Source organism: Marmota marmota, unplaced genomic scaffold, assembly GCF_001458135.2.
Source record: "Marmota marmota marmota unplaced genomic scaffold, marMar, whole genome shotgun sequence".
Taxonomy (NCBI): Eukaryota; Metazoa; Chordata; class Mammalia; order Rodentia; family Sciuridae; genus Marmota; species Marmota marmota.
Window position 1 is genome coordinate 8,694,642 of NW_025999941.1, and position 14,060 is coordinate 8,708,701.

General features: G+C 44.4%; 1 protein-coding gene across 1 annotated transcript in view; it reads right to left on the bottom strand.

Moving 5' to 3' along the window:
- Cacna2d3 (calcium voltage-gated channel auxiliary subunit alpha2delta 3) overlaps nt 1–14,060 on the bottom strand; it is a gene marked incomplete at its 5' end in the record, with an annotated part of 864,940 nt that overhangs the window by 159,073 nt on the left and 691,807 nt on the right. The window contains 3 exons of the mRNA XM_048801015.1: nt 3,108–3,188; nt 5,731–5,852; nt 11,981–12,076. Coding sequence (XP_048656972.1) covers nt 3,108–3,188; nt 5,731–5,852; nt 11,981–12,076 — 299 coding nt within the window. The remainder of the gene's footprint in view (nt 1–3,107; nt 3,189–5,730; nt 5,853–11,980; nt 12,077–14,060) is intronic.

The window sequence follows — 14,060 nt, forward strand, 5'->3', positions numbered from 1 at the left end:
ATTTATTCATTTTTCCAGGTACTTCCTAGAGTACCTGGGAAAAGGGAGAGCTCATGGACTATTTGCTGAATGCATGAATGAATGAATCCAACTTGAAGATAAAAGTGGGTTACCCCTAAATCCTAGCATTTTTGTATTTCTTTCTATACTGGTGTTTCCTGTTCTCTTCTATTATCTCTGAGTTGACACAGGCAAGGAAGCTAATAATCTCACCCCTATTTAGGTGGACCTGGAGACACCCCAACCACACATAAGCAGAAAATCTATTTGGGTTTTACAGATCAGGTTTGCATTTTCAATAATAATAGGGGAATAAAAAAAGGATCAGGAACCTCGTACCACATAGAAGATTCCAGGGATCTGGAGAGGTTGGGTAGGGAAAGTCCTGCCACTTCTTCCTTGGCAGTGGAAGCAAAAATAAATTTAAGCAAAAATAAATCTTGCTGAGTTAAATGATCTTGTCTCCCTCTTCCCTCAATGGAAAAGAAGTTGAGAAAATGCAGTATGCTGGTGGCCACTAAGAGCTGGCAGGGTGACTCCCTAAGAGGACTGGGTGCCCAAGATGGATGGAACCTGTTTATGCACTGTGGCTGACCACCTTTGACTGGCCAAAGGTGTCATTGACAGATTAGCATATAAGTGTTTTTTGTTTTTTTTTTAAAAAAGGAAAACAAGAAAAAGAAGAGAATAAAAATGGCAGCAATAATAATGATAATAATAATAACAACAACTACCCCAAATAGATGCACACAGTCAATGAATATGAGAATCCCAGATTAGGCCAGGGAGTGGGACAGGCCTCTCAAGGGAATCCTTGAGAATGATTTGCAAAGCTGTACACCTTTTCTTTCAGACAGGTTTCCCTTTAACACAAGGATTTCATTGTGACCCCAAATTACTGCCCGTCAGCTGTGTCCCATCTGCTGTCTGAGGAACAAGCCCGCTCACACACTCATCTTCATCTGCCAAAACAAGGCTTCTTCCCCAATTAAAATGGCCTTTTGAATTTCAGAGCCGTAAACAATGTCTACTTAGTTTGAGGAAAAGACACCGAGGAATGTAACCCAACCTAATCACACCATAACATGAGGGTTGAGTCAGTCAATGACACCTGGGGGACATGCTGAGGAGGCTGCTGTGCTCTGGGAGAGAGACAGGTCCTCTTGCGGTCACTGCCTTCATGGGGCTGCATCCATGGCAGCCTTCAAGTTCAAAGCCAAGAAATTCTGTTTTATCTCATGTCTACCAGACGCGGTTGGAAGAAGAAGGGTTCAACCTCAAGACAGATGCTTGATGACTTTGCCTCTTGGTCTTGCTCCATAATTACCTTCTGAAGTTGGGGGCCAGTAGTGGACACAGTCTTAGAAGCAACAAATAGGAGGAGCCTGTCTTACACACTCAACGTGAGCCAAACCATCATGTCTCATGACCTGCCTGAGGTCTATGGCCAGCTATGTAACTTAGTAATAGACCAGTAAGTCATTTGGACAATGCACATTCTGCTCTAGGCTGGACACCCAGTGCTCTGGCTGACTCCACGTTTCGCTGGTGCTCAGCCAAATAGACATTTATGAAGTAGAAGGCATTTGGCAACATTTGAGCATCGTTTGTAAACTTGTACAAAGGTCGTTGAGGTAAACACAGTAACTTTGGGGTATACCCAGAGCATCCTTTATGATGACTGAATGAAACACCCATGGAAAGGGTTTTAAAGAGAAATTCTGTATCCGATAGACAGCTTTGGCCTGATCTGTCCTTGACAGCTGTTGCATGTGGCCCCAGCTCCTGGGAGATAACATGCCTCCGGAATTAGCTGGCTGGGACAGCCTGGAGGTAAGCAAGCCTGACCTCCTTTAAGCAAAAATAAATCTTGCTGAGTTAAATGATCCTGTCTCCCGCTTTCCTCAAGGAACGGGGGAGACACTAAGTGACCAAATTTGAAGACAGCAACTGTGAGTCCTTAGAGCCCGTATCGCCTGGCTGATTAATTATAGGTCTGCCTAGTTTAAGATAAGCTGCAGGTCAGACACATAAGACTGTCTTCTTTGTCATATCCAATACCCCAAGAATCACTAGAGTGACTATCCCCAGATCTTTCAGTCCCTACTGACACAGTTATGATTCACAGGCTGAGTCAGAAATAAAAGTGGAGGGAAAGACAGGATTTCCCAGCCAAAGAACAACCACTTCAAAGGGGTCTGCTCCATCTGCTACATTTGCATTCCTTTCCACAAATTATCACAGTGTGCAAAGATGTTGACGTTCAAAGTCACCCTAAAGTACAACTTAATGAGGGAGGCCGCCCAAAAACAAATGACTCCCTTTGGTAAACCTAGCCAGTATCAGGATAGAGCTTGAGTATATCACCCATCCATCAACCAATGGATCCAATAATTATATATCAGAAATAGACTATATGCCAGACATGCTCTCAGACCCTGCTTTTGTCAACAGCCATCCTCCAGGGAGGACTTGTGGCAGTTTCCAAGCCTTTCAGCCACTAATGAAGCCCCCAGCCAGCTATAGTCATCTACTCACACTTGTGAGAGATGAGAGAAATGGGGAAAGCTAGAGACGGGGCTTTTTTGGACAATTCAAGACTCACTGTTGTAAAATGCTTTGGCTTTCCCCTGGACCCAAACCCAGCACCTGCAGATACAGCTAACTCTAATTCCCCAGGGGGATTAGGGCGATGAAAATCCCAGTGTCTCTGGAGAAGGGCACATTTCAGCTGGTGTTTGCCTAAAACAGACCTATAATTTTCTTGTGTGCCCATTGTTATCCTAATGATATAAAAATCAGAGGTGTGGAATTTACTTTAAATGAGCTTGCTACCTGCTGTCAAGACATTCTCCATGACACATACCAAAGATGTCTTCCTGGCTCAGAGTTTAATAGAAACCCTTGAGAAAGCTTTCTGTTTTTGCATCAAACACCACCTGCTATTAGTCTTAATTTGGAGGAAATGAAACCAAGCTGAGGAATAAGTAATTTTCCATTTTTTTTTCCTCCTTTGGAAACCTACTTTTTGGAGAAAAAAATGCCACACAGAAGCAGTTGACCAGCCAGGTGAATGGATGCCATAGTCACCGAAATCCATTGTTTACCTGCCACCACAGGGGATTTCCGCTCATCCAGGAGCTGGATGGAGGTACTTGCTGTCACTACATTGCTTTTGTTGACTGTCCCTGTGCAAAGAAAAACCACCAGAAGAAAAATGGAGATAGTTAGAGTGTGCACATTCAGAGAATAATCATATTGGCCCATAGCCACCAATTCTGCAAATGATTCTGGGGCTCTGTTCCCAGAATCCAGAGTCCTCTGGGCTGTGGACACTCCGCCTGTTCTGTCAGGCCATTTGTGCCGTAATCAATATACTGAGCCCTGAGCACCTGCACTGGTGAATGGCCAGCTCTTCACATCAAAATCAATGGCCACCACGGAGGGACCACATGTTTAAGTCATCTGTGGTTACTAATTGCAATGTTTACTTGTGTCCATGGTCATATTTATACCACCTCTCTGAACAGAGCCATGCAGAGATACATGAAACCGAATTTTGGAATTATTTTACAATAAGTTGGCAACTGTAGCTCTGATTCATTAGATAAATCTTAACTGATCTACAAGATTCTAATTTTAATCTCGGTGTTTCTGAGCAGAACCATTCTAAACAGAGATAGAACAGGAATGATATCTATACTCCAAACCCTTTATTAGTGCCGTAACAACACGGCATTAGTATTAGGAGGTTTTCTATTCCTAAGGGTGGTTCCAATACTAATGAATTCAAAGATGTGGAGCACCCATAGTTAATAACTGTTAGTCTAGCGCCCCCCTCAGGAAAGGTGCTCAATGTGTGTGCATTGAATGGAATCCAGTTGAATCCAGAAGCTGGGAAGGCAAACCTGAACTTGAATACACTCATGACCAAAGCAATTATGAGTTTTCTTCCTGACCCAGCCCAAGCAGTGATAAAAAAACAAAACAAAATCAAAACAACAACAACAACAAAACCAGCTTCTTTTCAGTATTCAACACACCGAAGAAATGAGGAGAAAGACAGTACTTGGCCATAATGACTTGTGCTTGGTCATTATTTTAAAGATTTCCCTTGTATCTACAGAAGCCACAAACACATTAAATTCCTTTTCATTAGACAATTTATGTTAAAAGTTCAGGGAAAACTGTAGTTTACAAAGTCCAATGCCACAACAGTTTTAATTAATCCATATTTTTGTTTGTTTGCTCATTTGGGTACCGGGGATTGAACCAAGTGGCACTCAACTACTGAGCCACATCCTCAGCCCTATTTTGTATTTTATTTAGAGTAAGGGTCTCACTGAGTTGTGTAAGGAATGGCTAAATTGCTGAGGCTGGTTTGAACTTGCAATCCTCCTGCCTCAGCCTCCTGAGCCTCTGGGATGAAAGGTGTGTGCCATTGTGCCAGGCTCAGTTTGTTTATCTCACACATGATTCTTTTAGGACAAACAGTGAATTACAAAGCAAACTGGCACTAGTGTCTATCACAGCCAAGTGTATGTGTCCAGAAACCAGTGAACAACCCCACAGCCCCTCCCTGTACAGTGTCAAGCAAAAGCCACTCTGTCACAGAATGCACTCCATGGTCAGAACAGCAAGCTCAGTTCTACTTTTTTCTTTTTTGGGACTGTGAAAAAGGAAGTCTCCTGAGAGAGAAAATGATGTTATTGTTGCTAGGTGTGTAGCAAGATGAGAAAGTTCACTGTGTCTTAGTTGATACAGAACTTCAGACACTTGAAAGTTTATATATGGGGAAGCATGCATAGGAACATCTGTCCACAGAGGACTTAAGCCAAAGGGCACAGATTCAAAGAATCTCAGACAGGAAAGGAACCTAATAGATGATATAGCCTGAAGTCTCACCCAGGGAGAGAATCTCAGGAAGGAGAGTTTCCCTTAGGGTGGAGTTAGGAATGCTTGGAAAGGATTAACATAAAAGGGCCTGATGTAAAACATAACTATCCATTGAACTTTCCAGAGCAATGCAAGTGTAGAACTAAGTCTCATTCATCTCCGAAGCTTCTAGAACATTCCATATAGAGCCTTCCTCAATGAGCATCAAAAGACAATGGATGCAGGAAATAACTTAAAAGCATTTCAGCATGTCTTGTTTCTAAAACAGCTTTCCATTGTTTCTGGGGAGAAGTGACTTTCTGCCCCCCATAATATCCTAACATGTCAGGACTGGTAAAAACCATCAGCAACAGGCCTCTCGTTGGTCACTGCAGGCCTAAGTCGGGAAAGCCTCAGCTATACAATGTCTTGGTTCTTGCTTTTGCATATCAGTTTAGATCAGTTCAATTCTGAGAGGGAACCTTTGAAGTGATATGACTCATTGAAGGTTCTGGAGAAGTTTGTCTGAACTTTCTTTAAAATGGGGCCACAGTGACATTAAAAACGAATCAAGAAAGAAATCCGCACTCAAGTTCCACAGAGTGCAAGATACCAGGTCTGCTTCCTGAAATGTCCTTTGGACACTGATTAAGTAAAGCCTTCATTTTATTGGGGGCTATTTCTCTTATGGAGCAGGTCACTGGTTCGGGGCTGGCCTGGTCATCTGCTTGGGCTCTGCAGGTTGAAGTTGGCTCCCCTCAGCATTCAGGCAGCTAGCTCCCCTACACTGTCTGCCCAATGCTCTGGCCAGCAGGAACAGACAGAGCCCCACCTCCCTCCAACAGATTCACCCACCTGTGCTGAACGGGATGGAGTAGACAAAACTCCCTGGAATCTGCTCAGCAGCTCTTCGGTACCAGAGAGGGAAATGGTCTGCATTAAAAATGTTCTCTTTGTCTCCAGCTTTCAGGAAGTCCCTGAAGAGGAATAAGAAGAACAACACCCACTCAGCTAGGTCCAGAAGAACATGGTATATCCACCGACCTTTATCAGGTAAAACCAGGATTAGCCTTTAGAATCCTCACTTGTCATCTTGAGTACAAAGGGGTCCCGAGTCAACACTGTGCACCCCACATCACTCAAAAATATCTTGTAGGGCTGGATGCAGTGGTGCTTGTCTGTAATCCCAGAGGCTCAGGAGGGCTGGGGCAGGAGGATTGCAAGTTCAAAGCCAACCTCAGCAACTTAGCAAGGCCCTATGCAACTCAGTGAGACCCTGTCTCTTTCTAAATAAAATATTTTTAAAAAGGGCTGGGGATGTGGCTCAGTGGTTAAGCACCTCTGAGTTCAATCCCCAGTACTAAAAAGAAAAAATTCTTGCAGTGCTCCGACAGTCATATTAAAAGAGGGCAAATAATTTTTCCTAGTATATCCATCGAACTAACCAGACAAGCGTAAAGGAGGTAAGTCACTCTTCTTAGGAAAAGTGGGGAGTAAACATGGGCCCATATCAGGACTCTGCATCCTCCTTCCCTCACCTGGTCTTCAGACAGACCAGGGACTGCCCACCACATTCTGGATCCCTCCCCTCCTGGCCTCCCTGCCTCCTGTCCACAGTCTACACTTTAACCAGAGATCCCCCCTGCATTTTCCTCTCCACTGAGGCCCTAAGCAACTCAGTGAGCAGCTCAGTGAGACCCTGTCTCTAAATAAAACATACAAAAGGAGCTGGGGTATGGCTCAGTAATTTAGACTCCTGGGTACCAAACAAACAAACAAACTATTCGTTTAACAATTTTGAAATATACAACACAATACAAAGTGCTCATCCACATACCACCCACCTTATGAATCCACAGCAAGTACAAGCTCTCACCCCACCCCAGGTCCCCACACTCCCTCACTGTCACACAGCCTCCTTTTCCTAGGCCTTATCCACACAATGGTCATGTCCCTTCCCCAAGCCTCTCAAGATCTCTGTGGACAGCAGCTTTGCTCACATTGTGCATCCCTCCATGGAGCCTTAAACACACAGGAGTCTTTCCTTATCTGTAGTTTTGCTTTCTATGGTTCAGAATCTGGTAGTCAACCACAGCCCCAAAACACTGAATGAAAAATTGCAGGAAAAAAAATTATGTTTGAAATTGTGTGCTGCTCTGAGTATGGTGATGAAATCTCTTGCAGCATCCTGCCAGCCCTCTTAGGATGTGAATCATCCTTTGTCAGCGTATCCATGCTATCTATGTTACCTGCCCGTTAGGCGCTCAGTAGTCACTCAGTTTTCAGCTCCACTGGGGTGGTGCTGCAGTGCTTGTGTCCAAGTGGCCCTTACACAGCAATCTAATGCTTTGTCCCCATGCCTATGCATTCGCTTCACTTCATCTCACCATCAAGGCATTGTGTCATCTCACAGCACCACAAAAAGAATGGCGTGTGTGGTACAATAAGATATTTTGAGAGAGAAAGCACATTCATGTAATTTCTATTGTAATGTGTTGTTATGATTGTTCTGTTTAATATTATTGTTAATCTCCTACTCTGTGTGTTTCATAAATTAAACTTTAGCACACAGATGTATGCATAAAAAAATAGTATGTAGGGCTTGGTATTCTCCACGGTTTCAGGCATACACTGAGGGTCTAGGACGTATCCCCTCAGTACCAGGAGGACTGACATACCGAAGTCCCGATGAGTGTTTTCTGATGTGACTCACCTCCAGAGGGCCACATTTACTCCCCAGCAGCCTTATCTTGGTTGATAAGGCACAATTTAAGGGGAGGAAATGACTGCCTGGTTATTCCAGCCTGTACAGGGAACTTTCAGAAAAGGAGACCAATCAGGAAACAATGTGTAGATAGGAAAAAGGCCCTCAGTTGGACCAGAAATGGGACGACTTTCGACACAGCAGTTTTCAGCATGGAGTTGGATCACGCAGACCAGGGAGAGAAATTTAAAACCAAGTTACAACTAGTTGGTTTCATAAACTTGGCTCCTAATTTAGAATAGCATTCTGTAGTTTTAGGGTGTTATCTGGACCTTGACCAAAGAAGTAGAACTCACTTCAACAAGAGGAAGCCTATGTCTTTGGAGTTCACCCTCAAAATTCTCAGAGAGCTCTGAAGTCTGTCACCTTGCAAGTTACACTAGTAACTTGCCTAATTCTTTCCTAAGGGCAAAAACTTTATTCTTCTCCTTGGGGTAAGGCACTCAATATATGTTGAGTGATCACAGGATACATAAAACTTAAGATCTAGATAAGAGCTCCTCAAACATTCGAGACAATCTCCTGTATCTCTTCTGTATAATAGTTTCTATTTTTTTTCCAAATCCCCTCAGCAGCCTGGCCACCTTCCTATGTAAATGGTCTTCTGTGTTAATAATGCCACAAAATTTTATGCTATTAGAGCTGATGGTAGCAAACCAAAAATGGTACGATAGACCAGAGCTTCTCCCGTTCATTCATGGCCCTCCCTAGCAAGCTTCCTCTCCAGAGGAAACTGGAACCTTTTTTTAAATTTGGTAAAGGTGCTCTCCTCTTATTTAGAAGACCAATTTTGGAGTCCCAAGCAAGACTGAGAAGGTGCTTAGATCCCCGTGCTGTGCAGAATGCTGTATATACAGACTTCCAGGCTCAGCGTAATAGATGAACTCTTCCAGGCACTGCTTCATTCAGTGGTAAAATCATCAGGTTTAACAAATATTGACACTTCACCCCTTTTATTTCTTCCTTAGACATGAGATTCTTCATGAACCTGACTTGGATGACTGGAGGGAGGAGCTTCTGTTGTCCAGCCCACAGCAGGTCCAACAGCTGCCATCCACATCAGACTAAGGGCACAGCCACGGCTGAGCAGAAAGTGTGTTCACTCACCCCAGGCCTGTATGATGGTGAAATGCACATCGCCACAGATGGCAGATGCCCTTTTCATGCAGCAGTGGGACCTTTTTTCCAGAGTCATGGGAGATGGGATAAAAGCATGGTTAGAAGGTGTGATGGTGACAGTCAGCCTTTGGGGAGGCAAGGAGACAGGTCTGGAAAGCTGTACCCAGCTCAGCAAGCAGGAGCCCAGAGGTCTCAGCCAGCTCTGGTGTTTCTTGGGAAATCTGGGAGGTGCTGTCCAACTCCCAGCAGTGATTCAAGAGGAAGCAGGAAGCAGAGATTTGATTCTGCAGAATCCCACCATTATTCTTCAGAAGGAAATATCCTTCCAAGTAAAGGGAAAGCCTCCTCCTGGATTCCAGGGGCGATTGTGGTGCTGTGTAAGGCAGGTCTAGTTCTAGGCGGAGCCCAGTGACTTTGGGTGAGTACCTGATCTCTAAGCCTTTGTTTATTCATTTACAGAATGGGAATGATAGTGACGCTCCGTTTTCCAGGACACTGACAGTACAGCGTGAATGCCATGAATGAAAGGGCTAGGACCTGGAAATGAGCTCAGAGAATGTATGGAGTTCTTAAAACCCAAGGGTTCCTTTTTTCCTCTGTGGTTCAAGTGGAAAGTGTGAAGCAGTCCAACAGAGGACTTCAGGCTGTGGAGGAGAATGATAACTACACCACGAAGGTGAACGTCATGAGATGCTGTGTGCTTGGTGATATGAGAGGTCATCTGGAAGCACAGAATATACTGTTAATGTTAGGGTTGATGGCCGGGTCACAGAGGCCACTAACATAACGAACCCACTTCCAAATGTAGGAGGCGGGGCCAGGAGTTGTGGTCTTAGTGCACCGACTGATAATGGTCCAAGTTAATTCCAGGCTGGGAACTTTGTAAGATCCAGTCCTCTGATGAACACTTCAAGTACTTTCTTTCACGCCCTTGTCAAAAGCACAAACAAAACTCAGAAATTCTAAAATCTTTCTAGCCATGGTTTAGAGAATATATCCAAGTCACTGAATCTCAGTGAATACCATTGGATGGGGAGGGACAGGCAGGTAAAAGACCCTAAGACAACAGATGTCAAGGTGCCTCCATATGAAACAGTGATGAGTTTCTTGAAGACAGAAGAGTCATTCACCCACCCAGACAATCGCTGAGCTCACATTCTGGGTCCCAGCCATGCCACAGAGAATAGACCTTATAGTTGTAAGTACTGTTCACTTCCTGAAGCAGTTGTCCAGCCATAGTCCGTCTGCCTGCCCTCCCTCCCTTCCTCCCTCCCTCCCTCCCTTCCTTCCTTCCTTCCTTCCTTCCTTCCTTCCTTCCTTCCTTCCTTCCTTTCTTCTTGCTTTTGGCACTGGGATTGAATTCAGGAGTGCTTTATCACTGAGCTACATGCCCAGCCCTTTTTATTTTTTATTTTGAGAAAGGGTTTCAGTTAATTGCTGTGGCTGATCTTGAACTTGCCATCCTCCTGTCTCAGCCTCCTGAGCTGCTGGGATTACAGGCATGCAGCACTATGCTGGGGGTCCAGCCACAACTTTTTTTTTTTTTAATCTTCACAATAATCATAGGAGATCATAACCTCACTTTTCAGAAAGAAAGCACAAGAAGCAAAATGGGTCAGATGCACAATCCAGATTCCCAAGTATGATCCTGTCATCTTTCAAATCCAGCAAAAGAGTGCAGCCATCAGACCTATGAGGTACCACGTTTTGTTTCTGCTATTGGTGTTTTTTTTTTTTTTTTGGTAATGGGGATTAAACCAGTGCTTAACCACTGAGCCACATACCTAACCATTTTTTTTATATTTTATTTAGAGACAGGGTCTTGCTGAGATGCTAAGTGCCTGGCTAAGTTGCTAAACTAAGTTGCCTCAGCCTCCTGAGTCACTGGGATTACAGGCGTGTGCCACCACACCTGGCTGTTACTGTTTTTCTTATTAACTTGTTGTCATCTCGGTATCAGAAAGAGCCTTGTGAGCACTAGATAATCTGGTCCTGCGACTCCCTTTGCTCTCTGGATCCTAACAATACGATATGTGGCTCCCTGTGCCTTTTGGTCGTTTTTAGAAACCGATCCTCTGGAAAAAGACTTGTGCAGGGGTAAAACAAGCTAAAGAGGCATTTTAAAAAATCAAGTCACAATGATAGTGAACCTCATAAATAATAAACATCAGATACTGAGAGAGAAAAATCCTTGGATTGGGAATGTCCAAAGGTGGCTTTCCAAAACATTTAAAAATTGATCCGTCTGCTAGTTTACCAGATTTAGTTCTATAAGTAAGATTCTCTGGTTGGTGTCAGGGTCTCATCTAACAGAGGTGCGTTCAGTGCTGTTGAAGTGGGGCTGGAGGGGTAGAGAGCATCTCCTCCTTGGGCCCCTGATGGGTCAACCCTTCTCAACTGTCAGGGTGTGTGGGGTTTCTTGGCAACCTCTGAGCTCACACACTTATTTGCATAGATACTCCACCTTTCTGAATCTTAGGCTCCATTTGTCCCTGGCCTAATAATGCCTCTTCTATGGAGAAAAGAAAGTGGAAGAATTTATTAATGGGATCAAAATTGATGTCAGATTATCTACTGGCTCTGGTAGAACGCCCATTTGGTGAGTGAAGGGCCCTTGGCTCTCTGAAGACACAGGGGCTGAAGAGTGGACTCAGCCACTCTCAATCCACTGTCCCTTGGGATCTTCTTAGAAGTGCAAGGAGACATTGTCAACCCCAGTGCCTCTAGAAAGTCCACCGCCTGCTGTGGAGCTCTGCAGACCCTCATGCTAAGCACAGAGGCTCAGAGGTTTCTTAAAACAAACCAACCAACAAACAACAGATTTGAGGTACAGACAGGAATTCCTCCCCATCTCTGCAAAACAGCCGAAGGCCCAGGAGCCATTCCTGAGGAGACCAGTGCTTCCCTCCTCTAGCTAATTCCTACAGCAGCAGCAGCAGCATCTCACATTTTCTAAAATGACTCACCAGGCAGGAGAGAACTATAGATGGTGGACAGAAGCCAACAAGCACGAGGAACAAAGTATCGTAGAAGGGCCAGCCGGCAGGTGAACACATGCACTGAGGCCCCCATGGTAGAACAGAGAGGAGAAATAGTAGCAGGCACAGTGGGGCCTGAACTTTGTTTCTATCAGTGGTAGAAGCAAGAATCGAAAGAAGCTACCCCTTGAATTTTGCATTTCAGGAGCTCACTGGGCATCTGCAAAGGAGTCTTCCTACTTACTGATTGGTGAGCTGCTCAGCCCCAACGAACAGGTTGATTCTTGAGAGGCCCGTGCGGGTGCCTAGGAAAGCTACCTCTACGCCCTTGTCGGAATTCCTGAAAGAGAACAGCGGACGTTAGAGAGTTGCTTCTGGATAGTGAGGAGATAATGGCTTTTGCATTTCAAGACTCACAGAATGTTTTACAAAATAGCAGCTCTGAAACCTGAACTTTCAAAGAACTAATAGACTCACACATAGGCGTGCCCACATACATGTACCAAGTACAGAATGCGATCTATGATCCCTTACAAAAGCCTTCATGGTGATACCTGCAGGATAAATGAAGAACTTCCTGTCAACATAAGGGGCCTAAGAAAAAATGTGCTTCTGTTCATAAACACAAAGTTCTGGGTCCAAGCCGAGTGCTGGGTGTACACTTGTAATCTCAGAAGCTCAGGAGGCTGAGGCAGGAGGATCAAAGTTCAAAGTCAGCCTCAGCAAAATCAAGGTGCTAAGCAACTCAGTGAGACTCTGTCTCTAAATAAAATACAAAATAGGGCTGGGGAGTGTGGCTCAGTGGTCAAGTGCACCTGAGTTCAATCCCTGATTCCCACCCCCTCCAAAAGAAAAGTTCTGGGTCCAGGTTCAGAAAGAGAAGCCTGACGGTGAGAAAGACTTTAAGGAAAGAAAAAAATGTTGAGGGATAGATTTGTTGCCTCAATGCTACCAAGTGTATTCGTGATCTCGAGACCATTAGTGGAATCTGCCATGAGAGAGAATTAACAATTAATAGAGCCACCGAACCAAGTTTGCAGCGTCCCACAGCTGGAAATCCTACATGGTAGGATAGGCTTTGACTTCTGCGGAATTTTGGCAGCACCGACTTATAACTTCTTCCAGAGCATGGGTCTTCTTCTTGCCACCAACCCCGAAATGATAAATAAAAGAATGACTTCTTCCAATAGCCTTGTGGGGTGCTATATAGCTTCAACAAGGAAAAGTAACTTGAAAATGTGCTGAACACAATGTTTCAACTTCCAAGGTCAACTTGATGTTGGAGCAGGGTCTTCAGGAGATTTGCAATGTTCATTTTTCCAATGGAAAAAAAGCAAATGGCTTTTCTCTACCAACTGTAGAATTTTATTCTACACTCAAAGTGTGAAGAAAATGCCAATCTTTGAGTTTGCTTCTCTGTCCTAGCTGCTGGTAGCAATTTGATACAGAGCACTATCCATGTTGTCTTTAGTATGAGATCATTTGGTCACTTGGGAGTAGTCGAGGTGGCCAATACCTTTAGGTATCTAAGGGGTGAATAAAAACCAACACAGTACATTTGTTTCTGCCTATAGCCTACTTTAATTTGGAAAGCTGGGCTGTCCAACCAGACACAGATGTGGACTACAGAGTGAGCTACCATTTTAGAAATCTTTAGCATGTGTTAGAAATGAATCAGCCGTCTTTACTCAAGATTTTAAGTTTCATGAAAGCCTGAAAGAAGCCCTTTCACATTAGCTAGAGGGGGAACAAATATTTTAGGAAATTTTCATTTTCTTCCAAACCTCCAGGATCCATGCAGGTAAGCAAGACATTCCAAAATACAATGGAAATGGCTGTCTGTCCTTGGAGATCCAGACTCACGTGTTAAACTTCCTGCCTGACATCTCTGCTTGGGACACTTCCAGCCATCTTGAATGTTCATGCCTAGAAAGGACCCTGGACACAGGAAGCCCAAGCCTGCTCCTCCCTCAGTGTCTTCTGTTCCAGCAACAGCACCATCTTCCCAGGCACTGGGGATGTAGACCTAGGAATGAACTTGAAGGCTCAGCTTTCCTCCTTTCAAACAACAAACCCACCATCGTGTCCTTGGGGTCCTCCTTCTGAGGCAGGCCACAGGTGGCCCTCTTCTGTCTGTGTCCACTGCTCTGATCCAAGTGGTAAATCCCTGGGACTCCTATAGGAACCTATAGTACTATGGTCCTTAGCCCATTATGCACTGGTCTCTGTATAGCAGTGAGAGATTGATTGATTGATTTTGGGTACAGGGGATTGAACCCAGGGGCACTTAACCACAGAGCCACATCCCTAATCTTTTAAAAAAA